This window comes from Rasamsonia emersonii (assembly GCF_000968595.1).
Source record: "Rasamsonia emersonii CBS 393.64 chromosome Unknown ctg1118621760107, whole genome shotgun sequence".
NCBI lineage: Eukaryota > Fungi > Ascomycota > Eurotiomycetes > Eurotiales > Trichocomaceae > Rasamsonia > Rasamsonia emersonii.
In genome coordinates this window covers 53,979-81,611 of record NW_013563180.1, presented here as the reverse complement: position 1 = coordinate 81,611, position 27,633 = coordinate 53,979, and the positions used below count along the sequence as shown (strand labels likewise).

The window sequence follows — 27,633 nt, the reverse complement described above, 5'->3', positions numbered from 1 at the left end:
CTTGCTGTCTGTGAATATATTGTATATGTCTGTTCTTTGCTTGCGATCTTGTGATGTTCTGCAATGCGTTGGTTGATGACAAGGAGTTGTTGGAGGAATCGGGTCTTTTCTCGTATTCGGCTGGCAACGCGATTTGTGGTTTTGCAGAACGGTCTGGGGTCCTGTATGTCTGTATGTCTGTATGCCTGTGTGAAATAGTTTGAATTTGGTTTCTTTGATTTGGCTTGTCAGCTTGATAGAAGGCTAGTAGCACTCAGTACTGATGCTCGCTACGCGTCCGCGGTCACACGACTTGGCGGGGCAAACAATCCGCTAGGCTGGGCCCGCTGCCAGCTAAGCGCCGAACCCATGACCTCGATCCATTTTTGCACGCGGTAACGAGACTACTCGTCCATCCATCAATCAATCAGTTTCTGTTTACCTAAAAAAAAAATACGAGACGAGTTGCGAAGTCGCTCTAAATTATCGACATGACTCTATATAACGATCGGGATCAGAACAGCAGCGTCTTTGACGGCGTATGTCTCTTGCTTGCATTTTTATACGAATGGCTCGTCGCGACAATCTGAGATTGTCTTCAGCTATTCCGATCAGATGGGAGATCATGGAAGGACAAACAGTTTGTGATGCGTTCTTGAACACATGGTGCCGGGTGGAAGGTTTGCCATTGCCAATTACCTCTATCTGTAATCTTGTCCTTCCTTATCAATTGACTATATGCCACTGTTGACTCAGGTATATAAATGACTAGGTAGGTACCGTACACGCACTGTCGAGTTAGCAAATCGATTAGCATGTCATGGATCGATGCACGAGATCCTAGTGGCCGGGTCTCTATCTTATCAGCAGCACGCGGGCCTCCCCGTTACCCCACCCTCTGCAGCAGACTCCCCAGACTTTTCTCTGTCCAGTCGACTATTAATTTACCCGTCCCTTGCAGACCAGTGTCGGACAATTGTCTCCTGAGCCTCTCTTGGGGAATTCATATTCAAGTTTCTCTCCCTTGGCATTTTGTCTGACATTGTTTCCATTGAGCTTGGCTCTTTGAGCTGGGTTACGCTTCTAGGGCGGAGCATCGCCAGCGAGCTGTATCAACATGCAGCTCATTCCTAAGGAGGTACGTGGAGCCATTAGAGTTCAATTGAACGGATATGAGACTTGTGATACGGACTGCAACGCTCGAGAGGAATTGTAGTCGATATCACCTTGATTGGCCTGCTTGTTCTTCCGAGAATCGAGACAGTCCATATAGGGCGAGAGACGGGCCGTTAAGCAAAGCATTGGAGATTGGGTGTTCTGCGCTAACGGAAACAATTTCGTTACAGCTCGATAAGCTAGCCATATCCCAGCTGGGATTTCTTGCTCAACGCCGTCTTGCACGAGGAGTGCGGTTAAACCATGCTGAAGCTGTTGTATGTATTTCTCTACTTCAGCATGTGATCTTTCCCCTACATTACTGCCAGATATCCCTTCTATTATTGTCACGGCAGTACACTGCTTCTTATCCTGCTGAATATCACAGGAAGAAAAAAATTGGCCAGGCATGCTGATTCGACATAGGCTTTGATATCCTCCAATCTCCAGGAAGTATGTGCTCTCTTGCATCCTCCCAACTTAAAACAGGCTTCATGAAACTTGTCTGCTGACTCCAAGCTTAAGCTGATCCGCGATGGAAACTACACAGTCGCCGATCTCATGTCAATCGGCAAGACCATGCTCGGTCGTCGTCACGTTCTCCCCTCCGTCGTATCGAGTCTCTCAGAACTCCAAGTTGAGGGTACCTTCCCGACTGGCACGTACCTTGTTACCGTTCACAACCCCATCAGCACCGACGATGGAGACCCAGAAAAGGCTCTTTATGGCAGTTTCCTGCCGGTACCACCAAAGGAGGCTTTCCCTGACCCAGACCCTGCCGATTATGAACCGCACAAGGTGCCTGGTGCGGTCATAGCGGTCAAGGACCGGATCTCGTTAAATGAAGGCCGGAAACGAATCAAGCTCAAAGTCATGAGCAAGGGCGACAGACCGATTCAGGTATGCAGTTAAATTTGACCTTCGTATTCTCTCTTAATCTATGCAGCGCGGCTGCGCGAATATCCCATTGACAATTCCCAGGTTGGATCTCATTACCACTTCATAGAAACCAACCCAGAGCTCCACTTTGATCGCATCAAGGCTTATGGGTACCGATTGGATATACCCGCGGGAACATCGGTCCGGTTTGAACCAGGAGATACTAAAACCGTCACTCTCGTGGAAATTGGGGGCAATAAGATAATCAGCGGGGGCAACTTCATCGCGCCCGGAAAAGTCGATCTGGGTCGAACCGAAGAGATTATACAACGACTGCAGCAGGCAGGATTTGCACATGTTCCCGAGCCCACGGCTGACAGCTCTCTAATCAGTACCAGTGCCTTTTCCATGGAAAGGGAAGCATATGTCCGCATGTATGGCCCCACTACCGGGGATCTCGTCAGACTCGGGGCAACAAATCTTTGGATCAAAGTCGAAAAGGACCTGACTGTCTACGGCGACGAATGCACTTTCGGAGGAGGCAAATCCTTGCGGGAAGGAATGGGCCAGGCCTCTGGGCGAAGTGCCGCAGAATGTGTGGACACGGTCATCACAAATGCGCTGGTGGTCGACTGGAGCGGAATATACAAAGCTGATATCGGCATCAAAAACGGTAACATTGTTGGAATTGGCAAGGCGGGCAATCCGGATGTGATGGATGGCGTTCACCCGGACCTGGTGATCGGATCTTCCACCGACGTGATTGCTGGGGAGAACAAAATCGTGACCGCCGGCGGTTTGGACACCCACATCCACTTCATTTGTCCTCAGCAGGTGAACGAGGCGCTTTCTTCAGGTATTACAACCCTGCTGGGTGGCGGAACCGGTCCCAGCACTGGCACCAATGCGACCACCTGCACGCCGGGTCCGACTCACATGCGCCAGATGATCCAGGCGTGTGATTCCCTCCCGATCAACATCGGTATCACTGGGAAAGGCAATGATAGCGGCAAAGAGAGCATTCGAGAGCAATGCATCGCCGGTGCCGCTGGATTGAAATTGCACGAAGATTGGGGGAGCACTCCTGCTGCGATTGATACGTGTCTCGAGGTGTGCGACGAGTTCGATGTTCAGTGTATGATCCATACGGATACGCTCAACGAATCCGGTTTCGTGGAACAAACGATCAAAGCGTTCAAAAACCGGACGATCCACACGTATCACACCGAAGGAGCCGGTGGCGGACACGCGCCAGACATTATCTCCGTGGTCGAACACAACAATGTGCTGCCTAGTAGCACCAACCCAACCCGGCCCTTCACATTGAACACTCTGGACGAGCATCTCGACATGCTCATGGTCTGCCACCACCTGTCAAAGAACATCCCCGAAGATGTCGCCTTTGCGGAAAGTCGAATCCGCGCTGAGACGATAGCGGCGGAGGATGTCCTGCACGACCTGGGAGCGATAAGCATGATGTCGTCAGACTCGCAGGCAATGGGACGCTGCGGGGAGGTGATCTTACGGACATGGAACACCGCGCACAAGAACAAGATGCAGCGCGGTCCGCTGCCAGAGGACGAGGGGACGGGAGCGGACAACTTCCGCGTGAAGCGGTACATCAGCAAGTACACGATCAACCCGGCTATTGCACAGGGCATGTCGCACGTCATCGGAAGCGTCGAGGTGGGCAAGGTAGCCGATTTGGTGCTGTGGCAGCCCAGCACGTTCGGCACGAAGCCGGTGATGGTGCTGAAGAGTGGCATGATCGCCGTTGCGCAGATGGTACTACTATAGATCAAAGTTGTTATACGTATGTCACTAACTTTTTGATTAGGGAGATCCCAATGCCTCTATACCGACCGTCGAGCCTATAATCATGAGACCTCAATTCGGAGTAAGTATCCGATCAATACTACCGTATAGCATGGAGGTTTCTGGTACTGATTGATTTCTAGGCCTCTCTCCCCAGCGCATCAATCACATTCGTCTCCCAAGCCTCCATCGACCAGGGCGTGATCCAATCGTACAATCTGCGGAGACGGGTCGAAGCCGTCAAGAACTGCCGCAACATCGGCAAGAAGGACATGAAGTACAACGACGTGATGCCGAAGATGAGGGTGGATCCGGAGAGTTATGTGAGTACCAACCCACCAACACCTGTGGATGGATGGTCCTGAAGATAGACCATTTTGATACGATACATACTTACATCAAAATGTCTAGGTTGTCGAAGCAGACGGCAAGCACTGCACCGCCGAACCGGCGTCTACGCTTCCTCTTACGCAGGAATTCTTCGTTTACTGAAGATCCGTACGGTGTTGGTTGGTTGATAGATTGATTTTGACCCTCTATGACACTGGATCTCGATCTCGATCTCAATCTCAATCTCAATATCTGATTTCTGTCTTCTGAGCAGACATTCATCCAGAGGAAATCCCGTCCATATATACACGCAATATATGGAAGTTAAATAACATGCCGGTTATGAATTGTCATTCATTTATGACCTTTTTTTTTGAGTTTTCGAATTACCTCTGTCGAAAACAGACCTCGTGTTAACTATAATAATGAATGACTGGTCCAATGATAATTTCTCGATTACTAGCCCGCCTGCCTACGAAGTAGTAGTCGAAATAGTCCCTCTATACCGGTTCCTTTTTTTTACCCCTTTCCCCATCTCCTTTCTATGGAAATTAAGTAGAAAAAGGTTAGAAGGTCTCGAAATGTCTCCCTCCATATGAAAGAAATCAGGCTTAGATAGACTGAACGAATACCGTTGCATCTTCTACTATTCTGTCACGCTCTACCGGACCCTCGCCGAAGGATCCGTAGGTATTGTGGACCACTCTATACCCTAGGGACCGTACCTACCTTCCTCACATTAAGTTACCCTATAATAATATATATTAAATTAGCCTTAATCGGACGCCAGAGGACCATTCTCTAGGTACGGTTCAGTGATCTTCTTTGTTGTAAGCGGTGCTTTCCAGACGTCGTTGTAGGGTTTTGAAATTGGGAAACAACCTTCCCCCCTTAGGATCAGTAATTTCTTCCAGGGAATAAATGGTCGCCCAGTTTCTTTTTTTTCTTTTTTCTTTTTTTCTTTTTTCTTTTTGTTCCTTTCATTTATTTTTTTAATTCCAGGTGTTCAATTGGGGCAGTGGTCTGGCCACGGTCGGCCTTGCCCAGGGTTTACTGACACAGGTCGTCGCGGAGCAGGACTTTGTATCAGTCATTACCGATCCAAGGGAATACCAAATCGAACTTTTTAATTTTTTTTTAGAGGAAGCGAAGAAACAGAATGCGGTCCTTGATCTGCTCGCTGGGAACACGAGGAGAGTGGATGTCGTAGACACCCGGACCAATAATGTGGCGAGGATAGGTAGGCCTCGTCAGCGAAGACCACCTTCGCGTCAGACTTGCTGTTCTCAATGCTAAGAACATCAGCATCCAGAGCAGCGGCGGACAAGAACATTTTCTGCTGTCCTTGTCGCAGGGAGCGAACTGCATACATTTGAAAACGTCGAGCTAAGGATGGAAATTTCTTACTCTTTGGGGCGGTCGATCCATGTATGAGCCGCAGTGGTGGTATGGTACATAGCGGCCAGGCGCTGCATTTGGAATTTGGAAATCCAAGTCGACCCATACTTTAGGAGAATATTATAGAATTCTCTCTTTACCTTAAGAAATATTAAGATAAGGAGATATATTTCAAAGAAAAAAAAAGAATAAGACTAATTAGAGATAGTAAAAAAAAAGCAATAAATTGAGATCTCTAATATTATTAATTAATATTAAAAAGTTGTTAAGTTACTTTTAGTTGGTCCTTTTAGGTAGTTATTATAATCACCACGAATATCCATCCCCACTTTCCCCACTATTCGCCACCGAAGAATAACTAAAAATTTTTCGGAGGAAAAACAGTAAGGGAACATGAAGAAGAGAAGGAAAAAAAGAATGTTGACCAGACTGGGACTCGAACCCAGGACCTCATCGGGTTAACCCGAGCTCTTTTCGAGCTCGCATGTTAACGATGCGTGATAACCAGCTACACCATCCGGCCAACTGATTGTTGAAAAAGAGAAGCTTGCTGTGATTGATAAAGCTTTTCACCTGTGCCCGAGGACAATTAATAATGGTCCGAAGCGAAAGGCAAAAAAGCAGACTTTGCATAGTAGGAGATAGCCACGCAGCAAATACGTACTGGAGGACATAAGACTAGGGCATGAGTATGGCTTTCAATGTACTCTACAGTACATATATAAATACATACATTAGGAGTTTTCAGTCCAAGAAGCGCGGGACCTTAGTGTCGAATTTTGGATGAAAATCAGGTGCCGGAGGCTATAGACACTCCGGCCGCTGCGGCCGTAGAGGCGGCTCCTGCACCTCGTACGCGCGCACTGCCAAGGTGTAGTGATTGCAGAACTATTGGGCATATAAGGATTCAATGCCCCAATCGCTCTAATTTGTGATTTTTGTAAATAATTGCCGTTTTGGGTAGATAATGCAGTTTCAGTTTCTATATAGTATTCGCGGGTGTGGTTGGGTGGCGGCCATGAGTTACGTTAGCGTATGTAATTCCCAGACGACCCGGCCACGCCATACAAAATGTGATGTCTTACAACCACTATATCTCAACAACCTTTAAAGATATTAAATAGATATTTAATATACTAAAATTATAACATATTTATAATGAGTATCTTTATTTTTAACTAGCCTGCTAGCTTTATTACTATAGTCATATAAAATATATTATAATTTTTGTAAAAAAAATAAAATAGGTACTCTAAAAATAATATCTTTTATATTTACTTTATATTTTACTTATAGGCAATTACACTTATATATAACATAATTTCAGAAAAGCTAAGATATTCTATATATGGGGGTTGCAAAAAATCACATTTTGTATAGGTATTGTCAGCTCCCGGCACTGACCCGGCTGGCGGAGCGTGGTTCTCAGGTCACATGATCTAGCCTCACGTGACACCTCGCTTTGCCTGACCCACATAGCTATCTCTCTTCGAGTCTACGCCTCTCAATTTCTTCTTCTTCTCCTTCTCTCTCTCGTCGATTCTGCCTTTCTCAGATAGAGTAGATAGCACGAATCAACGCATTTTATCTTTGCTGCAAGGTCTTGATAGGTATTGAAGGTAGCCGGGTCGTCTGGGAATTACGTGCCCCATGTGACGGTCCACAGCCAGATGTCTCGGATGCGCGTTTCTAGGAAGGTTTCACGTAGACGGTGTGGAAGGCGGTAGAGGAAGCGGGGAAATTCTGCCTGGCAGTATTTTCAATATTTCCACCCCGCAGGCCTCATTCCTACATTTCTTTCCTCTTTCTTCCTTCCCCAGCTTGGTCTTTCTGTATTTAACCACCTCATACCGTTCCTCTAGCAAATGAGATTGGGTTTATCACACCCCAAACGGGAAGCAGCTCGTGGCTTTCCAACACATCTTACCAAACTACTCAAATGAAAACAATACTGTGATAGTAAAGTTCAGTGCTCTCCTCACAAGCTGGAAGTGATAAGGGCTGAAATCATAGATTCATCGCAAGCCCTTGATATTACCAAAGCTGCCTTTTTGACAGAATGCCGGCTTTTGTTGGGCCCGATACTGAACGCAATTTTTATCAAGTAATCTGAACATTGCGTCAGGCGATGATGTTCGGCTAAATCTTTCTCAATGCGACACATTGATAGCATTCAGCTCGCCTGCTGTATCATCGATAATGCACTAAATAGCAGGTTACAAAGCCAACGGCTTCAAACCATCGCGACGCGGAAACAGTGGGACTGATGATGATCTGACCACAGCGAACTATAGCCATGAATCTCACGCGCAGAAGACTTTGCATGCTGAGTCTTACGGGCTTGTGCTCCACTCACAGAATAATGCCTCTAGCTTGGCGGTATTTTCCGTGTCACAAGGGCTCCTGCCACTCGATACCGGAAGATTCCTGTGAACTAGAGAATGAGTTAGACGAATAGGCACGAGGATGAGGAAGGCTCCGAGGCAGGAATTCTATATAATAGACCTCCCAACCTATCGATTCCTTTTCTTCCTCTTCTTCCTCCTCTCCTCATGTTCGCTTCCTAGGCCAACGGTTATCATATTGTCACTTTACTTTCTGCAACCGACAAAAAGCCACAACCTCTTCAACACAGCGTCAATTGAAGGATCCAAATCCGAGCCTTATGCCAATCTCTTGAAGCAGATACAGCCTTACGATCCCCCTCAGAACCACGATGGAGATCGCACACACCTACCACTTTTTCGGTGACCTCTGGCTGGAACCACCTGAGAAATACCACAGCGATGGGGATTTAGCAAGACTCAAGACCCTTGAGCCCCTCATCCGCAAACTCTAGTACCAACAGAAAGGTCAGATCATAATTATTTTGCTACTAAATTACAAAGCTAACTCCAAATGTCTAATAGATATCAAATACGACCTCAAGAAGGCATTTTTGGATTTTACGGAACGAGAAATAGAGGCATGGAGGCTTCTTGGAGTAGAAAGACCTCGGGAACTGTTACTCCATCCCAGTGGAGACATGAAGGCTCTTGTTGCATGTCACCTCCATAATCCTACATTCTACGTGGGAAAACCCCTATTGTCAGGAAACAGAAAATAGCTCAAACCCGACCATACAACAGATCAACCAGGCTGGTTTCTCATCACAGAACTGCTTTATCTATGATCATATCTGTCGACGTGATTAAGGACATCACCAAAATCTACGAGTATTTTATGCTCTCTTTAAGAAAAGAAATGGCTGCAAAAGTCGAAATCTGCTGGGGAAAGCCTGTACGCGAAAGAATGAAGCAACTTTTGAACCTTGTTCCCATCAAACTCTGGGGAAAATTCAATGATGTGGAGCTTTTTTTTGGAGATTGAGAACTGCAGTATTGTTCGGTTTATTCTATTTGTTGCCCATCCCCAGTTTTTCTTTTATCATGGACACTATACTAAAAGTGGCGTCCAGTTCAGAGAAACTAAGGCAAGAAAACAAGACCTTTACCTGACAGTTTCTAGTAAGTTGGGTGGTATTACGATCAGACAGAATTTCTACGAGATCATTCATCGACCAGCCCTTTATGGACAATTCAAAAAATTGATAGCGAGCTAGTCAACAAACTAGAAGCTGATGCATATGCTCAATTAAGACAGCTTTTCCCCAGAGATACCAGGAGATTGAATCATCTGCAAAGACTTTTGCAAAAGAGGCGGAGGTTGAAAATAAGACCCAAAGTGATTTGGCATTAAATCAGTCGACATTATCAGAAAAAATTAAAGGAAATACACAGAAGGAGGTAAGAATTTTCCTTCAAATAATTCATTATACAGACTTCCTAATGCTTGCATTAAATAAGTCTTTACGACGTTATCATCAATTCATCCACATGGTTCAGTCTTTGCTTGAGGCTGCTGGACAGGTCTTAGGAACTGGAACAACTCTTCGCAGTATAGCCCAAATAGAGCTTCTGTCTAATGTCACATCTGATTGTGACGAAATCTCGGAATGGGATGAGATCCCTGATCCGCTCGTCACATGGATTCAGCAGCAGCATGGGCTAAAGATCGACCAGAAGCCTATCTCATCCAAAGATGAGTTGATCACGGCGTGTCATCTTCTGTCGCCAATTGAGGATGACTCACGTGGTCGAACCCTTTTATGCAGGTTGTTCTTAAGGTGGTAACTTGGTATATCTCCAGAATCTAAAAACAAGGCAAACAAAAGTCCGGGATCTCATCATTCCAGGCGTGGAGCCATATAATATTATGCGGCGAAAATGTGCAAAATGTGGCGAACGAGTCCTTGATGATGCTTTTGACATAGTAATTGCGTTATATATAATTAAAGAGTCATAAAAGGCTTTAATAACGTTTCTTTATAAAAAGCATTAATCCTTTCTTTTATATATAAAGCAATGCCTAGGTTGCGTTAAATAAAGTAGTATATAACCCATTTTTTCTAACTTTACAAAGTCGCCGCACAAGAGTATAATTTGGGAGGCCATTTCTTATGTATACACTTATGTGAGGGCAGAAATCCTTAAAGATTTTACTTTTATACCAATTTATAAGGAAATTCTTATTAAAAGAGCCTAATTTTGTGCTTTTTTTTTTTAAAAAAAAATCGTGGCTGTCGCGTTAATTTAAATTACTGGCTTATCTGTGGTAGTGTTGCTCTTAAAATGCTATATACAGCAGCAGCGGCTTGTTCAGATATATATAGAAAGCCATACACATGCCCTAGTCTTATGTCCACCAATACGTATTTGATGCATAAACTACTACTACTCCGTATGCGAAGTCTGCTTTTTGCCTCTCAAACCATTATTATTAGCCTCAAGACACTGGTGAAAAAATCATCAACCACAACTTTCGTTGTCTCTGCAACAAAGACATGGCCGGATGGTGTAGTTGGTTATCACGCATCGTTAACATGCGGGCTCATAAAGAGCTCGGGTTAACCCGATGAGGTCCTGGGATCGAACCCCAGTCTGGTCATCATTTTTTTTCTCGCCATTTTCATGGCCCCTATTATTTCGCATTTTGCATATGGTCTTCTATAATATAGCCATATGATTGCTTCAAAACTCCAAAACAACTGACATTAAGAGGCTACAGGAGATGAGGTAAATAATGCGGCATATAAACTGGTATGATATTGTTTTTAGTGCAGGCACGATCAAATTAAGGAGTTAGATGGCTACCATGCCCATTGAGCTCTCTTAAAATATCTACCGTAAAAAAAAAGCCAGACGTAACGATTTAGACATACCAGAGTTCTCAGCCTGATATAAAAAAAGGAAATTGTCGGAAGACAGTGTCGAACATCGGCACTTACTTCCTAAACTGAAGAGACGGTTATGATTAAGATGTCTCAATAACAGATAACTAGTTAACTACTGAATCCCTGAAGAGTATACCTTTTTTATGCCTAATTGAACCAATTAGTTTCTCGGAATTGTCCATCTGGCCCACCAGACTTTTTAAACGGGAATGTCGTGCATGGCCCCCGAGCCCTGTTACAGATCTCTGGTTAGACTCTATGTAAAACTATTTCTCTGCACTGGCTCGTCCCTCTTAACAGATATAGAACCTGCGCGCAGGCTAAGATGAGACCAGCAAAGAATCTCAGAAGAGGCAGCCAAGTCTAGTAGGATTTTGAGGAATCCGGTAGAGAAAATATTCTAAGAAAGAAATTAGTTAAAGCAGGGCTGGGTTCTGGGTCCTCAATCTATGTTCTTTTAGCCTCGTTGGTTTATAAGTCAACCAATTAGAGTGTATCGACGAGATCAGATTGCAGCAAAATTGGATAGCAGCCAAGTTAGATCGTATTAGCAAGCTTCGTCGATGTGGATCTATTTCTATGCGGAGCTTCTTCCATTCGGAACCTCTGGCCATGAGGAATCTCTCTCCAGGATACTCCTATGTTTTCACCTCACCGTCCAATCATCGATGGACCAAAGCAGACTTCGGCCAAGCCGCAGTGTGTAAAAGAGCTCATCAATAATATTGAGAATGCTAATTATTTTCAGACCTCGATCCTTTCTCGAAGTCTAACCTTTACATAATCCATCCTAGCTTCTATGTCTATTTAGTAACTAGGAAGAAATGAATAGAGGAGAAATCTGGTCTTGTGTCGATCTGATTCCATCTTTCTTCCTTTTATCTCGGGTATCTATCATCCGTTTGCTTCATGGGCAAAGGTTCGAACTCCTGGGATCCGGTATTATTTCTCAGCAATTAATTAACAAAGTAAGTCGATAGTCTGACCCTTCGTTGCTCCTTGATGCGTTCTTTTTAGAGTCCAAGTCGACTGATTCGCTGACGCTTTGAAGGTCCCATCTTCCGGGTCGTCAATCGGCCGAAAGAGGAAGAGAGTTTTTGTGTCTTTTATTTTAATAAAAGAGTCCCATGAATCTCTGTCGATTCCATAGACGCGTGATATTTTTTTTAAAGAAGATCTTCTGCCATTAGACAGGAGTAATGCCAGTCAAGATCAATGTCTGCAGACCTCAGGTCTTCAAACTCGAAGATGACATCTTTGGCGACGGGGGACTCGGGGTCCCAAAGATCCCGGTGAGGGTTCGGGGGAGGATTGAGGGCTACGAAGATCCTATTTTCGAATGAACAATGATGGTAAATTAATTAAATAAATAAGTAGATAAGCTACAATACAAGAGGAAAAAAAGGGGGGGGGAAGGGTGGGAGGGTGGAGGAAATTTTTCCTTGATTTGTTTCTTGCACCCCGGCCTGATTGATCTGGTCTGCACAAAAAGAAAAAAAAACAACTTTCCTAAATGATGAATCAAATATGAAAGTCCCGAAATAAATTCCTAAATCAGAAGATGGAAAAGGGAAACAAACAGCCTGATAGTCTGCTGGGTATCATCATGCATGCTGTCAAGACTGGTACCAACCAACCATCCACCTAACCCTTTTTTTTTCTGTGATGACCTTCAGACGGAAATAATAAAATTCGAAGAATATGATGTAGAAGAAGAAGGGGCAGTAATGTACAGTGGATGCCGTCGATGCTGATATCACAGCTCAACCTCCTCCTCCGTGTGGTTGTTCCCCGCCGATACCAGAGCCACTTCGCTCCAGGCGTCAAAGGTCCCTTCTCGAGCGGCATGGTAGGCCCGTAGGCGGTTTTTGAGCGAGGAGGACGAGGAGGTAGGACTTTTATTGTGGTCGTTGCTATTGTTGTTGTTAGCGGTGGTATTGTTAGAGGGAGCTATTTCGACATCGAGATCGCTAGGCCTGTCAGTGTTGGGGATATCGAGTTGCTCATGCTGGCCGTGGTTCTTGTTGCTGTCGTCCTGACTCTGCGATTCAAATAACGAGATGGGAACTGAAAGCTGGCTTTCCGGGCAGCTGGTCTGACTGGTAGGATCTGTGGACATCATTGATTCCTGACTGTTATCCTGGTCTTCCCTCGCATGTTGCTGCTTCTCTGGCCCCGCCTGTTCATGATTTACCCGCATGTATGCGGGCAAGGGTCCATTGGTGAAAAGCATCTGATCTTTCATTTCTTCCAAACAGTCTCTGACGCTGCGGATTCTGTCCATGGCGTCTTCGCCCTGCGAATGTGAGTGAGAGACAGCCTGTTGAGTGGGAAGAATGTCGGCGCTGCTGGTCACCGGGTCCGCATGTTGGACTCTACCCAGTCCATCTCCAGTAGCACTGCTGTCATCATCCGTGTTATATGAAATGCTAGACTGTTGGCTCGAAGTCATAGACGAGCTTGCATGCCGCACTCTCTTGCTGGGCCTCGACTCGTTCTGATCAAGCATCTCTCTCATGCATCTGTCATGCGAAAAATCATCCCCGGAGCATAGATGTCCGAAAAGGCTTCTCATAGAAACCTCCTCACTCCACGTCTCAGGATCGACAGTGCAGGGATAAATGTCTTTGGGCTTGAAAGCGGCGACAAGTTCGCAGAGCTCAGAGTAAGATGAGTGACGAGAATAAGGGAATTGCTAAATGGAGCGGTTAGCCACGTTTCATCGTAAACAGCAGCGGGCCCAAACTTACAATAGTACGTGGAAGTTCACGGCCGTCTTTGTCCCGGAGCCCAGTCAAAGGAGTGCCTCCTTCAGCGCGATCTTTCTGGCCGTGGCTGATGATGGCTACTAATTCCTTGAGAGATATGTCGCTGTCATCCTTCAGTCCATACTGATCCAGAGACAGAGTTTTGTTCTTCGATTTGAAGGCAGAAACCAAGGCTTGTTTGGTCTGGGATAGGACTTTATCGTCCTGAATCTGCTCCAGACACAGTTTTTCGAGCTGCTGGACTGTCGACTCGTCCGGCAATTCGAGCTCGTGGCTCTGATACAGATCGCCTTTCCCTCCGCCTGCGCCTATTTCCGGCACCTCCGACCCGTCGCCTGTGCGGGTGACAATCGGTGTGATGAAGACAGCGTTTCCTGAGGCCATGGTCGAGCAAAAATCTCCCGGTTCGCAACTGTGGATTCGCGCACTCTCGTCCGCGGTCAAGCAGCCGGGAATGAACTTGTTACCCAGTTGAAAGCCACAGAGAAAGAGGGCGTCGTCAAACCCGGTCGTTGTGTGAGAACGTGACGAGAGGGACTGATAGAGTCCTAGCTGGTATCTATCGACGTGAACCTGGTTCTCGTTAGCATTCTCGTTAGCATAGTTCTCAACGAGTATGAGCCGAACTGACCTTGGAATTCAACGCCGCTGAGAGCGCTAACCAGACGTCTTCGTAGCCAAATGTCCACGCTCTCAGATAAAAGACGGTGTCGTCCGGATAATCCTGGACTTTTTCGAGGAGCTCCCTGATTCCTTCAGCTTTGGATGGAAACGTCTTGTAGATGTGAGACTTGATGGCAAAGGTTGTGTCAAGATAGATGGTATCGAGGCGTTTAAAGCCGCAGGTGTACGGGATGAGGACGGGGTGTCTGGCCAATTTGTTCACCCACCAGGACTCGGCTAGTCACGTCGTCAACAATAGGTCGAATACATTGCCATTGTTCGAGTGAATTCACTGTGATGTGGAACCACGTAAGAGGGCAGTGAACACTCACCACGAATGTCTCCCGTATAGAGAATCGCCTTGCCGTCGCCTTCGATGAGGAACATCACCGCGCCCGCGCAGTGGTTCGCATCTAGCAGCGTGACTCGAATCCGTTGGCGAGGGGTCAGCTCGATATCGGTGGGAGTATTCAACGGAATCGGCCTCTACCAGAATGAGTTTATGCCAAGTTTATAAATAGAGGAGACTGACCAGCAGCTTCGCCAAGTGCCCGTAGTGCTGCTTCCTCGACTCCAGAATGCCTTTTGCAAAGTTCATGCGATGAGGGTATCTCTCAATTTGCAATAGCAACTACATTGTATCCAGATTCAGTGGAGAATTCTCTTAAATAGGTCTAACCAGGTAGAAATTCAACTCTGGAGAAGAATCTACATGTGTAGTGCGGCTGAATGGTTGGAGAGACGCAAGTGAGGTCTAGGATGCAAACAGCAATAAGAAATAGACTCACCTCCCTTGTCACAGCTGAGCAGTATATGAAGGGTGACCGCAAGGACTCCAAGCCTTGCAGATGGTCGCTATGAACATGGCTGAGGAAGCAAACCAGCGGAGCTGGCCTATCAGGGATCTTGCGAAAGTAATCGACTGCCAGAACGTTAGTACTTTACTATTGGAGCTAAGAATGAGTTTCAACACACTCCTGATAAAGGGGAATTCTGTTCGAAGCATGGTCAGTGAATTCGATATCTCTGTCCGGTCATCGATCAACGTACCTTCCACGATCCCGTTGAAGGTCGACATGCTGAAGGCTATGACCTCACTTGCTAGTCTGCATATTGATTTAACATCGTGATCTCTGAAAGAGATTACAGGTGAACTTTTAGAGAGCGAGATGGAGATTAAGGATTTCTAGATGTTGGTGATTCTACCCGCTGGAACGCCAAGACCTCACTCCTCAGGCATCCAATACTGTTATACTGTCGATGCGAGCTCGCTATACAGCTACAAGGGATGGAGATATCAGTTGTCATTCTTTAACTATCTTGTAATAGTTCCAACTCCGATGTATGAGATGATCCTGCCAGAGAGGGCTGTTCGTACAGTACAGGAGACCCGGTGCAGACTTTCTCAAACGGGTATCTACGAGCTTGTCAAACGCCATTTGATGCTAGCATTGAGGACTATAGAAGGATTCAGAAGTTAGTCATAGCGAAGAACAACAAGGCCCTGCTGGGAATTTCCTAAATTCGCCAGAGCAAAGCCTATGGATACAACACCTCGGGTGGGTCTTTTGTCGAGAGTCTCAGCACGCATCAGAGATCATATGAAATCCATGCCAGTTTTTCCCTGCGAGAAAGAGAGGATCGCATTGGCAGAGTTGATGCCCGACAGAGCCGTCCCACTCTGGCAGCGCACACGTACTGTACATACAGCTAAGCTTGGCGAACCGATCTCGAGAGGGGAGGCGGGGAAAGTCCAGATGACCTCGCGCAGTGTAGTCCGTATCGTACAGTATTCACGAAGGCTGGATAGGACAGGAAGACTTTGTGGCCTGCAAGAACCAGATGGAGCCTGCGGGATTCTGCTGGCGGCCGGAGGGGCCACGCGAGCGCCGTTCTGATTAGCAGCCCGGCCAGGGCGGCGTTGATGCGGGCGTCCAGTCGCGGCGCGTAGACAGGCCTCTGTAACCTGTCAGAAGCAGAACAGACAGCGATGATGAGCTGGTCACTTGCGAGTTGTCGCCTGCAGGTCAGACCGACTCGGTCAGCACTGCAGTTCTCGACCCTTCAAAAAGGCGCTGTAGCCCCTCCAGGGCTGCCCTCTGTCTCCCATCTGTGCGACTGCGGGCAGAGGCATGGGATCGAGCCGTTGTTGATGGGCGTCATCTGCTTGCGTTCCTGGACTAGCCGCTCTGCTCGTCCGTGTCCGGCTGTTGACGTCGCTCGGAGCCATTATTCTAGCCACACGTCAGAAAGCATCATTTCCCTTCTTGTCTGGAGGGGCTCCCTCCCTGCCACTCCTTCATTATTGTGAATCGGCGCCGCATCATTGCGCCTCATTCCGATTTTAGAACGGTCGGATCACTAGAGGCGCTTCATTTGGGGGCCCCACTGCGCGACCCGAGCTTTGTTGGAATCCCCAGATGAGGAACGTGGTGAGTCTGAGTGGTGACACCGTGCAAGAAGGACATCCAGTGGTTAGTTCCCATTTCAATGGTTTCATGTCTCTCCAGGGTGGTGCTGAGTGGCTCCTTGTGGGACAGAAAGGCTTCTCTGCTGAGATCGCCGCCCAGGCACCTCCGTCTCGCCTGCCTTCTCCATTCCTCATCTCTGCCTACAAGGTGAGCTTAAAGCCCCTTGTCTGCCTGTTCTCCGTCTCTACTTGGACCTTTTCTCGTGAAACCCCTCTACAAGTCTTCCATCACTGTCCTCACGTCTCTGCTGATCACCACCACAAAGCCTTAGTCTGCCCGTTCACCATGCATAAACCCTCTATAGCTCAGCTGGTCTACAACGCAACATTCCCACGCCCTAAAACGTCCGACCCGGCGTCCTTTTCGGCGCATATTACGCGGAATCTTGTCCCTGAAGTCCGCATCGAGACCTCGACCTTCTATGGCTCCCTCGACTGCATCGAAGCGCAATATCCCGGGTTGGACTACTCGTATCCCCCGCATCGGATGAGGCTGAGTCGCTTTCCATGGCACCGCAAACTGTTCAAGGTTTTCGATGAGCTGGGTCTCACAGAAGCGGAGATTTCTTCGCTATGCCGATGGGAGGGGACGAAATCGGCCCGGGAGAGATACGAAAAGGAAGAAGGGGTAAGAGTGCTGGATACCACGGCCCAAAACGTCCGGCCCGCAACGCCGCCACCACCACCGTCGATTGAATTCCATTCGGACAATTCTGCGCAGTCGTACAGTGAGGAGGAAGCCGTCGTCGAAGGAGATCCTTCGGGTGTGCCCATCGTTCCGAGGGGGACTAGTCCGCAGTCTGACGATGAGGACGAGGAATCAAGCGATGAAGAGATGGAGAGCTATGGCCTCGAACTCAACCAGCGCCTTCTCTACGCCACGGCGGCACGTGAACGAGGTGCTGATATACCGCTGGATGAGGACTGGGAGCAGTGGCTCAAGGAGGCTGTTGAACGAGGCAACTACTCCGACATGCTGCAGGCCATCACGAGCGGCCAACCCCTGAATCGTTTGTCTAGCAACCAATCCTCTCCATTGCCGACATCTAGTAATGCTGGCCAGGTGGGCCAACTTCGTCTGCCTACTCAGTCGACCATGGGTCTTAGCTTCAACTCGTCACTGAGAAATCCGTCCAACGCACCTGGCGCGGCCAGATAATCGAACAGCGCAAGCGCATCTTTGCATTGATTTCAGCATCGATTTCAAGCGTCCCTTTATTAGACTGGATGATTTCTGATTCGAAAACATGGTGATTGTTTCCCTTTTCTCTTTCCAAGCTCTGCATTTGTGGCGTTTGATCTTCGGTCCTAACAATTCCATTACCATGCGGCGTTTTATGGAGGTGAAATATCTTTGACAGGGAGTTTATTTTTATCTGGCTCGTTCCCTTTCTTTTACTGATGGATAGACTGGAGTTTTTCTTTTGCTTTTCCCTGGTTCTGCTTTGAGTTTCACCAAATACCCCAGCGATTGCTTACTGGAATATTATCATTTTAATGACCCTATTTAATACAGCGTCCCATTTCCTTGGCAATTATCATGTTGTCCTCAATCTTATCGTCAGCAAACAGGACGTTCAAAACTTTTCTGTATGATCTCTCTGTGACAATCCATGTCGACAATTAGGAAGTTTTCTCTAGCAAAAATACGACAGTTGACCAAATAAGACAGTTACCCATTTAGGTAATTGCTCATCGCACCTGGATTTATGATTATTATTTCTGTCAAACAAACCTCTTGAATGCTCCCTCTGCATTGCTATTACTCTGCGACAAGGGACCATCTTTGAAGATACATATATTCTCAGCAATCAGGTCCGCAAATACGACCTGTCCATGTGTATGACTTCCGGTGCTGGACCTCTCCGATCTAAACCAAGCCATCTACAGTGGAATGTAGCTCGATTGCGTGAATATGTATATCAAGAAGGTCGACCCTTCAATGCAGGCTCGACCTACCCAGCAAGTCTCCTTTCTGTAGACTACCTCCTCCATTGTATATAGCCTTCACACGGCAAAGTTAGGGCCAAAAAAATATCCCCAGTGGGGGAAAGTCGCCGCCCGACGCGAGACTCGAACTCGCAACCTTAGGATTAAACTATTCATTTTATGTTAGTTGAGGCAATACAGGAAAATAGCCAATGAGAGATAACATACAGTCCTACGCTACTGACCAATTGAGCTAGCCGGGCTCGCATTAACTTTCGGCGCAGAAAATGCCTACTTGAGGACTTTGGAACATGTGTGCGATTTTTTTATCACAAACCTTGATGTAAGACCTAAGTAAAGGCTCTGGACAGCCCTCTGAAAGTCCGTAATGCAGTCGAAAAAGTGAAAAATTTAATATGATATGATTGGTTGTCTACATACCCATTTAAAGTTACGCCTATGCTTTATCGGATCAAGTACTCTCAAACCCTTCCAAGAATATAGTCCTTTCAGGTACCGAAATTCGGCGGTTAACCTGATCGGGCGGATTGCGGGGTCGCTAACATCCTGTCTTACCTACAAGGAGAGAAGAAGAGGAAAATACGAACTGTTACAGCATATTATTATTGTTTGATGTTATAGAACGGTAACAGTGCCTACCTAATCTAAGGCGTCTCTGGTCATGCTGACTGATTGGCCCAGAAAGAAGTGATCTCCGAAGCTAAGAGCTAACCTTTTCCCCGCGTTCGACAGAACAGTTCGCGCTTCTCATCAATTGAAGGAGATGGCCTAGCCTGCAAAATACGCATCATTCGGAGCGTTTGATGCCTTTTATACTGACTTATTATCGTCGTTATCAATTATGTCCTAAATCCTAGACACCGTGCACTCCTCATCGGGAGGCCTGACGCTGGAATGCGGCAGCTCGACTGCAATCAGACTGACCCACCATGATCAAGGCCATCTTTTACAGCAAATTTGACACCCAGGAAGGTCAGAGAAATTCCTCTCTTTTTTACACAGCAACAGCAACTAAAGCCACCTGATGCAGGTCCGAAAGTCGTCCACCAAGTCCCCGATGGCGCGATTGTCCCCTCCGCAACGGCTCCTCCGGGCCAGGAGCCCTTCTTCACCTTCTCCGATATATCCTTCTTCGTGATCCCCCGGCAAGAGCTCTGCGGTAATCTCCTGCAGGTGTGCACGAACGGGTACCGCATCCTGGGCTATCCCATCTGCATGAAGTCGCCGCGTTATGACCGAAACGAGTTCATCTTCAACTTCTGCCTCGTCCTGGCCGAGGATGAGGACTTCACCATGTACAAGAGCGTTGTCCAGAAGCTGGCAGATCTCATGCATGGGCTGGAGGAGCAGAACGGATTTCTGACTCGAGACCTCTCGAAAAGCGGTGAGGGGAAGATATACAGCCTGTGCGAGACGCTGATGGAGGACCTGAACAATTACAGCGAATGCATGATCCCAATCGGTAGGAGAAAGATAAAACAAATTCTGTTGCTGGTGCTCTTGGCTGATATAGGCTGTGTCAGATGAATTAAACACCTTGAATATCAAGCTCTTCCCTATCTACCCGGCACCCCCATCCGTCAAAGCCTGGCATGTGCCGCTCTTCACCGTTCGCTATGAGACCTTCATTGATGAGAATTGGGACCTTACCATGCAGAAAGTAAGCTATTTCCTCCCTGTCTCCGGACCAGATAGTTCGCTCCTGAAAGTCTCTCTTATCATGCCATTGGAAAAATCTGACGGATATATCTGCATACAGATCGTCCCATATATCAATGGTGTGAACAGTGTCCGCATCATCTCGATCCTCGCCGACGTTGAGCTCTCTCTCACATACCGTGCGATCAAGCATCTCCTGTATTACGGATGCATCTTCCTCCTGGACATCTTCTCCTTCTCCGCCATCTACGCCCCCACCGCGCAGTTCAGCTCAACGATTGCATGCGATGAAGGCATGCAGCGGGAATGCGCCCGTTACGTTAACATGCGCTTTGCTCCTGGCCCAATCACCATGGCCCCATCCAGTGCCGGAGCCCCGGGCACCTCCAGCTCTCGCAGTGACATGACCGGCAATCCTCCCGGAGGCCATCGATACGACGGCGACGACATCTGGCCGCTTGTCGGGAACGGCGCCAGCGAGCCGGGCGGCAAGCGAAAGGTCGTGGACGGGGTCGGCATTGTTGAGCTCTATGCGAGTTTGCGACAAGGCCAAAGTGTCAAGCAGTGGTATGCGCAACACAGCCAGGAGCTCGCCAACATCGACGTCCGCCGCTTCATCACGTTTGGCATCATCAAGGGCTTCCTGTACCGGGTGCACAAGTACGCCTATGCTACGGGATTGCCCGCTCCGTCTTCTGCGGGCCCAAACACAGCCCCTACTTCCACTGCAGCATCTTCCGTCAAAGGCGGTGAACCCTCCTCAATTGTCTCTGGGCAAGATACAGCCACAAGCAGGCCTAATTCCGGCCATCTCGGCGGTAGCGGCGGCGATGACCACCACCCCGAAGACCAAGGCGCAACCGCAACATCCTTCCACAGCAGCACAGCCCGATCCGGCGACAACGACGAGGAAGAGGAGGAAGAAGACGACGACGACGGATACGGCATCAGCAACGCGACACTGGCCAAATATCTCGACGGGACGCACTGCTTCGATCAGATCTGCACCGAGCTGGAGATCAGTGAACGCGAGTTGATGGCCCGGCTGAAGAAATATCCTTACGAGGTGCAAATTATTCATCGATGAACCGTTGATATCAAGCACATAAACACGTTCATCTTTTTGTTTATCTTTTCAAGGACCTAGCATGGTCTTGTCCAATAAATTCAATATGGGAAGGAGATTTGGTGGTGGTGATGATGATGATAAATAATTGTATTATCCAGCAAGAGATGAAGAGAGAATAAAATCACAAAAATGCATGCATTAAATAAATAAGTCTTCAACTCACCTGCTCACCCAGAAAAGATTTCAACTTCCAACGCCTAATCAATGTAACTGTTCCCCGCGTTCTATGATGATTGACGTCCCATTTCCCTTTATTCCCCATGCGAATGTACCGTGTCACGAAACTATGTACAACCTGTGGCGGGGAGGCCCCAAAAGAAATTACAATACGATATTCGTGTAGCATAAGCTAAATCGAATGCATGATTTCAAACGAAACCCCATTTTTGTAGGAGTTTGCTCACTCTTGTTCCTCATCCCATCCCTCCAATTCTGCCTTTTCGTACTCCGCCATTATGGCCGGGTCGAAAATGCTTTCGTCCTTACCCGGGACAGTGGTCTTGCAATCTTTGAAGACAGGGCCGATGCAGTCGCGCCAACGCTTGCGACGGTCCATGAGCGTCCGCGCGACATCTCCAATTCCCGGTCGACCAACCCCTGCGGCGCTGACGACATGACTGCCGCCACCTGCGCCTCCGGGTCGATGCTTGGCTTGTGAGCCCTTCTTGCTCTTTCCAAGTGTACGTGTGCGCTTCAAATATGCCTGTTGCACCTGGGCGTCCAGGTCATCGTGGATCGTAGTGTACTCCTGATAGGCCATACGCTCACGGGCGATTTCCAAAAGTCGAGCCTTGCGGGCACCATTGATGATCATTTGTTTCTTCAGCTCGCTCTGCAACAACCGCAGACGCTGTGCGATGTCATCATCGTAATGCGCGTCAAAATCAGGGTTGTCGTCGGGGCCAAGAAAGCCAACATAACGGAGTTCGGCTTTTAGACGCTCGTCCAACTGGGCGTGTTCAAGTTTAGGAGCCGGTACCTTGAAACTGCTTGGAGAAGCATCGGGGAAAGATGTTGCAGAAGGTTGAGGTTTGTTTTCCGATTCGCTCGTGGGATGATCTAGATCCATAGCAGAGTCACCATTCATCTGGCCGTTCGTGGAGGTGTCTCCATTGGTAGTTCCGTTCGCAGCATTTTCATCTGGAGGAGCACGATGCTCATAACGAAGAAGGGAGTAAAGGCGGCTAACAAGAGGCCCGACAGAGACTTTGTCTGTCTCGGCGGTTTCATCGGTCACTTGTTCGATGTTACCACGACCCTGGTTTAACGGAAGGCGTTCTCGCTCAGGATTCGACTGATCAACACCCAGCGCACCGTCTTCTTCCGCCCATATCTCGGTGTAATGCTTCTTTCCTCGTCGCGGCATCACAAAAGGCGTTGTACGATCTCCCTAGTCAACTGTTAACCGGGTCATTCAAGAGAGCGAAAAGAGAAAGAAACGTACCTTTTCTTTTAAGAATGCGATGTCCTCCTCAGTCAAGGGGCGGACATAAGGGTCGATATAGGATGCGAAGGTGTTTGCGCTAACCTGGTTGGTCGGCTTCGAATTGCTAAAATCTTTGTCTGGCGGCGTTCCCGCCATTAAGTGACTCAAATCACTCTTGGGAAAATCGGCCACGCAGTAAATTTCTTTTTTCTCCTCATCAGTCATACCGGGCGTAACTTCACGAATATGATAAATGGTTGGGTCGGGGAATTTCAATGGGTCTGGTCCAAAGACCTGATATTGAGGAACAGCCGCCGCTGGCTCCGGCTGCTGCGATTCTGAACTGTCGTCTGAAGATGGTGAACCGACTGCCTCTGGAGCATCGCCAGAAGCAGGAGGAGGCGGAGATGCCATTGATGGTGGGGACAGAGAGGATGTGCTGCCCGAGGCCAGATTTCGGGATTTTTTGGAGGAGGGAGAAGTAGTCTCGCGATGACGTTTCCGTTCGCCTAGAGGAATCAATCAGCATACCCTGCTTCCTCAACCAGCTCCAGACTTGCATTAAAACGTGGCGTTTCGGGCAGAAACAACTCACCTAATTCTCCCCCATCCTGCCTTGTGATTTCGTGAGCTCCAACGGCCAGCGGACGGTCTTCCTTTGAGGCCCGCTCCTTGCGCTTCTTCAGCTTTCCTCCCTTGAGAGCGCGACTGCCATCCTCATCATCTTCAGCCTCTCTCTTCATCTTCATCCGTTCTTCGGCATCCCGCTCCATCTGTTCTTGTTGGTCCTCCAGCACCTCTTTGCGCTTCTGGGACAGCTCTCGCATCCCGGCGTTGCAAACATCGCCTCGGGCATCAGCCAGTTGGCTTAACGTTTTAAGATGTTCGCCGAGCAACTCCAAAGTTTTCGAGTCTGGAATTGTTCCACCGCCACCGAGACGCTCCAGGATGTCATCATATTGGACGGTCGATGACGAGAACAGTTTGGAGACATCGTTATCGAGATAGCCAGGGACGGACGAAGCTCCTGTCGTAGTGCTCGAGCTCAGGCCCGAGCTTGGTGTAGTATTGCGACTGCGTGACTGTCTGACTTCGCGGCCCTTGCCCTTGCCTTTGTTCGCGAGAGGCATGATAGCGGCGTGAGGGTGAAAGGATGGAGGGGGTAGCTCTGTCCGTTCGAAATAGAAGAGCAACTACCAAATCGAGAGGCGGTTTCAAGCTCTGAAATATCGAGAAGAGGAAGCGGTTGTCAAGTCACTGATCACACCCTTGGTTCCTGATAGACCATCTCGCCATCAACAACGGTTGGGCGCGTTCTCACTTCGTTTCACTTCAGCAGGTTCTGGACACCATCTGCGCCCAGAAATACTGTCATTGCCCACTCAGATGAGAGACGCTTCAGAGACAAATGAGGGTGCGGGGAAAGGACGATGGTCGTCTCGCGAGGGCTGCAGCGGCGACGAAGGCAGCTGAGATGTTGTCTGCGCCGGTCACGTGCTGCATCGCTCCTTCCCCGCGTCCAAAATCAAACAGGGCGGGCGGCAAATCGGAAGCCACAGAAGGGGCAGTCACGATCGCGTCAGATCGCGTTAGCCTCTCTTGGCATCTGAAAGCTCCCAGACAGCTGTCGATGCTCGAGATCAAGGAGAATGCCAGTAACGTCTCCACTCAAGACGGTCGAATGCTGCTCTGGTTCTGAGCACCAAGTTCTAGGCATGTCTTACTTAGCTATGAGCGCCGAGGCAATGTTTACGACCTATACTTCTCACGCAGGTCTCGGCATGTCTCCACGATCGGGGTGCCAGCCTTTGCTCCACTATCAACACTATCAACAGTCCCAGTATTCGGCACGCGCTCTGATTCTGAAGATGTGGCGCGTCGATCCGCCCTGTTGATGATGACACTGATCTTGGATGCGAAAGATCATGGAACAGTCTTCTGTTCCTTTTTTTTCCCCCTTCCTAAGCTACAGACAGATTCTGGAGAATCCCTGGTCGCCTCTGCAGGTGTCCGGTGCTTCGTGAGATGCTTTCTGCAGTTGATGAACAACGCAAAGGGGCCCCAGATGTTTCAAATGCCATTCAGATCCTTTTCGACATTCTGGGATGCCTCGATTACTCAAGGGTCCACCTGGAAGACTGACAGGCTCATTCACCCAATCAGCGATTAGCCTTGTTCCTGCATTCCTATATCTATAAACATGTGTTTATCTGCATTCTTTCCCCTTTCTGGCACTGTCGGAATGGCAGCGACGCGGTTTCCAATCCTCCATTTCGTATGTTTAAAGTGCTTATTGTCCCGGCTTAATTCGGATTTCTCAGGATGCTCTTTCCCATCAGATCCCAGATTATGCTTACGCAGCTGAGCGCGCCATGGGTAGGTGCTTCCAGGCCAAGCGACTCCAACATCGTCACATTCACCCTTCTGGGATCTACCCTGCCCAGATTCGCATTCCAAGATGCTGTTTACTAACGGTGTGCCACATCGGCTAGCTGCGCAAACAATCACGACGGCAGTCACCCTTTTCGCGGGACCGGGGACTATTGGATGCGGCCGTCCGTATGTGAATGTAAGTATCACGCTCTTGTTTTCCCCGCCTGGATGTTGTAGAATTGTAGCAGAAATTGATGGTGTCTATGGGCGCAGCAAAGTATTTCTTTTCGATACGTTCTTGATGGGACGATCCAGACACTCTCCAGCAACAATCCCCCCGCGGAGGATTCCTTCAGAGGGCTGCTGTTCGTCCCGAGCCTCGACCCTAGAGACGTGTGTAACAAGATCACGGAACCGTTTATTCCCCAAAACGTCACGCGAGAAAGAGATCTTCCCGAGTACGACCATGATATAATAGGGCTTGCTCCGTGGGTTTCCCGGAATTGCACTCAGGCTTATCTCGCTGCGTCGAGGCGAGCTTCTGTTCGAGCCCTCATCTTCTATCAACCCCAAAGCCAAGATACAGGGAAGCCGCCGCCACCTAGCAGCCCTATATGGAGTCTGGGAGATGGAGGTCGGTGGAAAAAGGACAATGAATACCCTGTTTACGCCATTCCGGGCCCCGCAGGATCGAAGTTGATGCAAGAACTGGCTAAGTATTCGGGAGGATCAACAGAATCTCAACTTGATCCAGAAATAATGGAGACTTTTGCACCAGCGAATTGCGCTCGGCTATACGCCCTCCTCGACCTAGGTAATGCCTTGAAGTATCGAAAATACCCTGTCGGGTGGCTTTACTGATGGCCTGTTAGAACCTAGCGATGCAACACCCGTGCCGGGCATCTGGGTGTTTATTCTTGCCATCCTGGGTATTCTATTCGTGGTCATGATCCTTGCTTATTTCTCTGTAAGATATATGCAGAAAAGGCGCCGTGAAAATCTGCGAAGGAGAATTATTGCGGGAGAAATTGATCTCGAACACCTGGGTATCAAGCGCATGGTCGTTCCACCTCAAGTGCTGGTCAGGTTACCGCTCTATATATATCCGGATCTTTCTACCACGAAACCTCCGTCACCCTCAGACAAAACGCCACCCGGTTCAGTTGTCGACGATCCTTCTAAACCTGCCCCAGTTGCTGCAAAGCCGGTTGTTGACGTGGCGGCAGCTTCCGGTTCCCAGTCAGCTCGTGGTGAGCAGGATGAGGACGAGATATCATCAGCAATTCTCGAGGAGATTTGGCCAAATTTCAACCCTGCTCCGCGGACTAATCGGCTCACGTTCTCGCAACTTACCTGTGCCATTTGTCTCGAGGATTTCGCGCCTGGTTCTTCACTTATTCGCGAGCTCCCATGCACGCACATCTTCCATCCCGAGTGTATCGACCCCTTTCTCATGCGAGAGAGCAGTCTCTGTCCTGTATGCAAGAAGAGCGTTCTTCCGCCGACTTTTATTTCCGACCAGGTAACCAACTACATGGTCCATCGTGAGCAGCGCATGAGAAGACTTCATCGAAGCCATGAGAGAGAAAGACCTGGGATTCAAATGGGCATTTTTAACCGAGTCCGTCTTTGGAGTCGTCCGCTGCTTGACATCTTCAGAAGGCCTTCCAACTCGACTGCCCACGACAGCAATGCACATCCAGATATGAACAGAGAAGCCGGACAGATCGCTGTTCCAGCGCCAGTTGAGCAGCAAAACCAGGCTGATGATGTTTACGATGCAGTTCGACGGGAGATGATACAAAGGAGGGCTATGGCGTTGCTTGGGCCACCTCTTGGGCCCCCTCGAACAGATATTGATGAACGAAGACCGCATACGCAGCCTACCACGGCAAATCTACCAAATCCACCGAAATGTGAGTCCGCTTAACCTCCGCACCTTTTGACCTTTATTGCGTCAGACGGTGACACTTAACTCATTCAACTTCAATGTCACACGTTTCTAACAAAGCAGGAAGGGAAAACGCTTGTGGGAAAATTCATTCCTAGATTTTGATCTACAAGTTGGATTGGAGCACTGGCGCGCAACGGTTTTGCAAGATTTGTTGTTATTCTGCATGATTTACAAGCTGTTGACCAGCATATATGTATTATTATTGTATTGTTATGGAGGATATCCTGATGATAGAGGATTTGTAAATAGAGTTGATACCCTCTTTCGAGTGAGCCACAAGTCTGTGTGTCTGCTCATAATGATTTATAGCTTCCATCAGACCACCCAATGTTCTGCGAAAATCCAGCATCTTGCTGGCATCTGAAGATGCCGAGACTTTCTTCCAGCGCAACAACAGCACATAATGCTGTTCA

At 48.2% G+C, this 27,633-nt stretch overlaps 7 protein-coding genes across 7 annotated transcripts; 5 read left to right on the top strand and 2 right to left on the bottom strand.

Moving 5' to 3' along the window:
• Positions 1–1,096: 1,096 nt before the first annotated feature.
• Positions 1,097–4,320, top strand: T310_4355 (Urease; the record flags this gene model as incomplete). Its single annotated transcript, XM_013472800.1, has 8 exons — positions 1,097–1,117; positions 1,326–1,412; positions 1,561–1,587; positions 1,654–2,034; positions 2,116–3,798; positions 3,851–3,910; positions 3,972–4,151; positions 4,240–4,320. 8 exons carry the CDS (start codon positions 1,097–1,099, stop codon positions 4,318–4,320), a joined length of 2,520 nt encoding a protein of 839 aa, XP_013328254.1.
• A 4,479-nt stretch (positions 4,321–8,799) lies between these two features.
• On the top strand, positions 8,800–9,728 carry T310_4354 (uncharacterized protein; the record flags this gene model as incomplete). Its single annotated transcript, XM_013472799.1, has 4 exons — positions 8,800–8,835; positions 9,014–9,062; positions 9,199–9,341; positions 9,402–9,728. The coding sequence occupies 4 exons, from the start codon at positions 8,800–8,802 to the stop codon at positions 9,726–9,728; spliced, it is 555 nt and encodes a 184-aa protein (XP_013328253.1).
• A 2,856-nt stretch (positions 9,729–12,584) lies between these two features.
• T310_4353 (uncharacterized protein) lies at positions 12,585–15,337 on the bottom strand (the record flags this gene model as incomplete). The annotated part of the gene is made up of 8 exons (XM_013472798.1): positions 12,585–13,523; positions 13,579–14,169; positions 14,228–14,496; positions 14,592–14,745; positions 14,792–14,890; positions 14,939–15,013; positions 15,048–15,181; positions 15,310–15,337. 8 exons carry the CDS (start codon positions 15,335–15,337, stop codon positions 12,585–12,587), a joined length of 2,289 nt encoding a protein of 762 aa, XP_013328252.1.
• A 1,342-nt stretch (positions 15,338–16,679) lies between these two features.
• Positions 16,680–17,888, top strand: T310_4352 (uncharacterized protein; the record flags this gene model as incomplete). Its single annotated transcript, XM_013472797.1, has 1 exon — positions 16,680–17,888. The coding sequence occupies one exon, from the start codon at positions 16,680–16,682 to the stop codon at positions 17,886–17,888; it is 1,209 nt and encodes a 402-aa protein (XP_013328251.1).
• Positions 17,889–19,608: 1,720 nt separating this feature from the next.
• T310_4351 (uncharacterized protein) lies at positions 19,609–21,425 on the top strand (the record flags this gene model as incomplete). Its single annotated transcript, XM_013472796.1, has 4 exons — positions 19,609–19,651; positions 19,710–20,141; positions 20,203–20,339; positions 20,439–21,425. The coding sequence occupies 4 exons, from the start codon at positions 19,609–19,611 to the stop codon at positions 21,423–21,425; spliced, it is 1,599 nt and encodes a 532-aa protein (XP_013328250.1).
• A 442-nt stretch (positions 21,426–21,867) lies between these two features.
• T310_4350 (Transcriptional regulator Ngg1) lies at positions 21,868–24,023 on the bottom strand (the record flags this gene model as incomplete). Its single annotated transcript, XM_013472795.1, has 3 exons — positions 21,868–22,857; positions 22,912–23,402; positions 23,489–24,023. The coding sequence occupies 3 exons, from the start codon at positions 24,021–24,023 to the stop codon at positions 21,868–21,870; spliced, it is 2,016 nt and encodes a 671-aa protein (XP_013328249.1).
• A 1,112-nt stretch (positions 24,024–25,135) lies between these two features.
• On the top strand, positions 25,136–27,196 carry T310_4349 (RING finger domain protein; the record flags this gene model as incomplete). Its single annotated transcript, XM_013472794.1, has 5 exons — positions 25,136–25,168; positions 25,233–25,269; positions 25,386–25,462; positions 25,540–26,080; positions 26,139–27,196. 5 exons carry the CDS (start codon positions 25,136–25,138, stop codon positions 27,194–27,196), a joined length of 1,746 nt encoding a protein of 581 aa, XP_013328248.1.
• Positions 27,197–27,633: the final 437 nt, after the last annotated feature.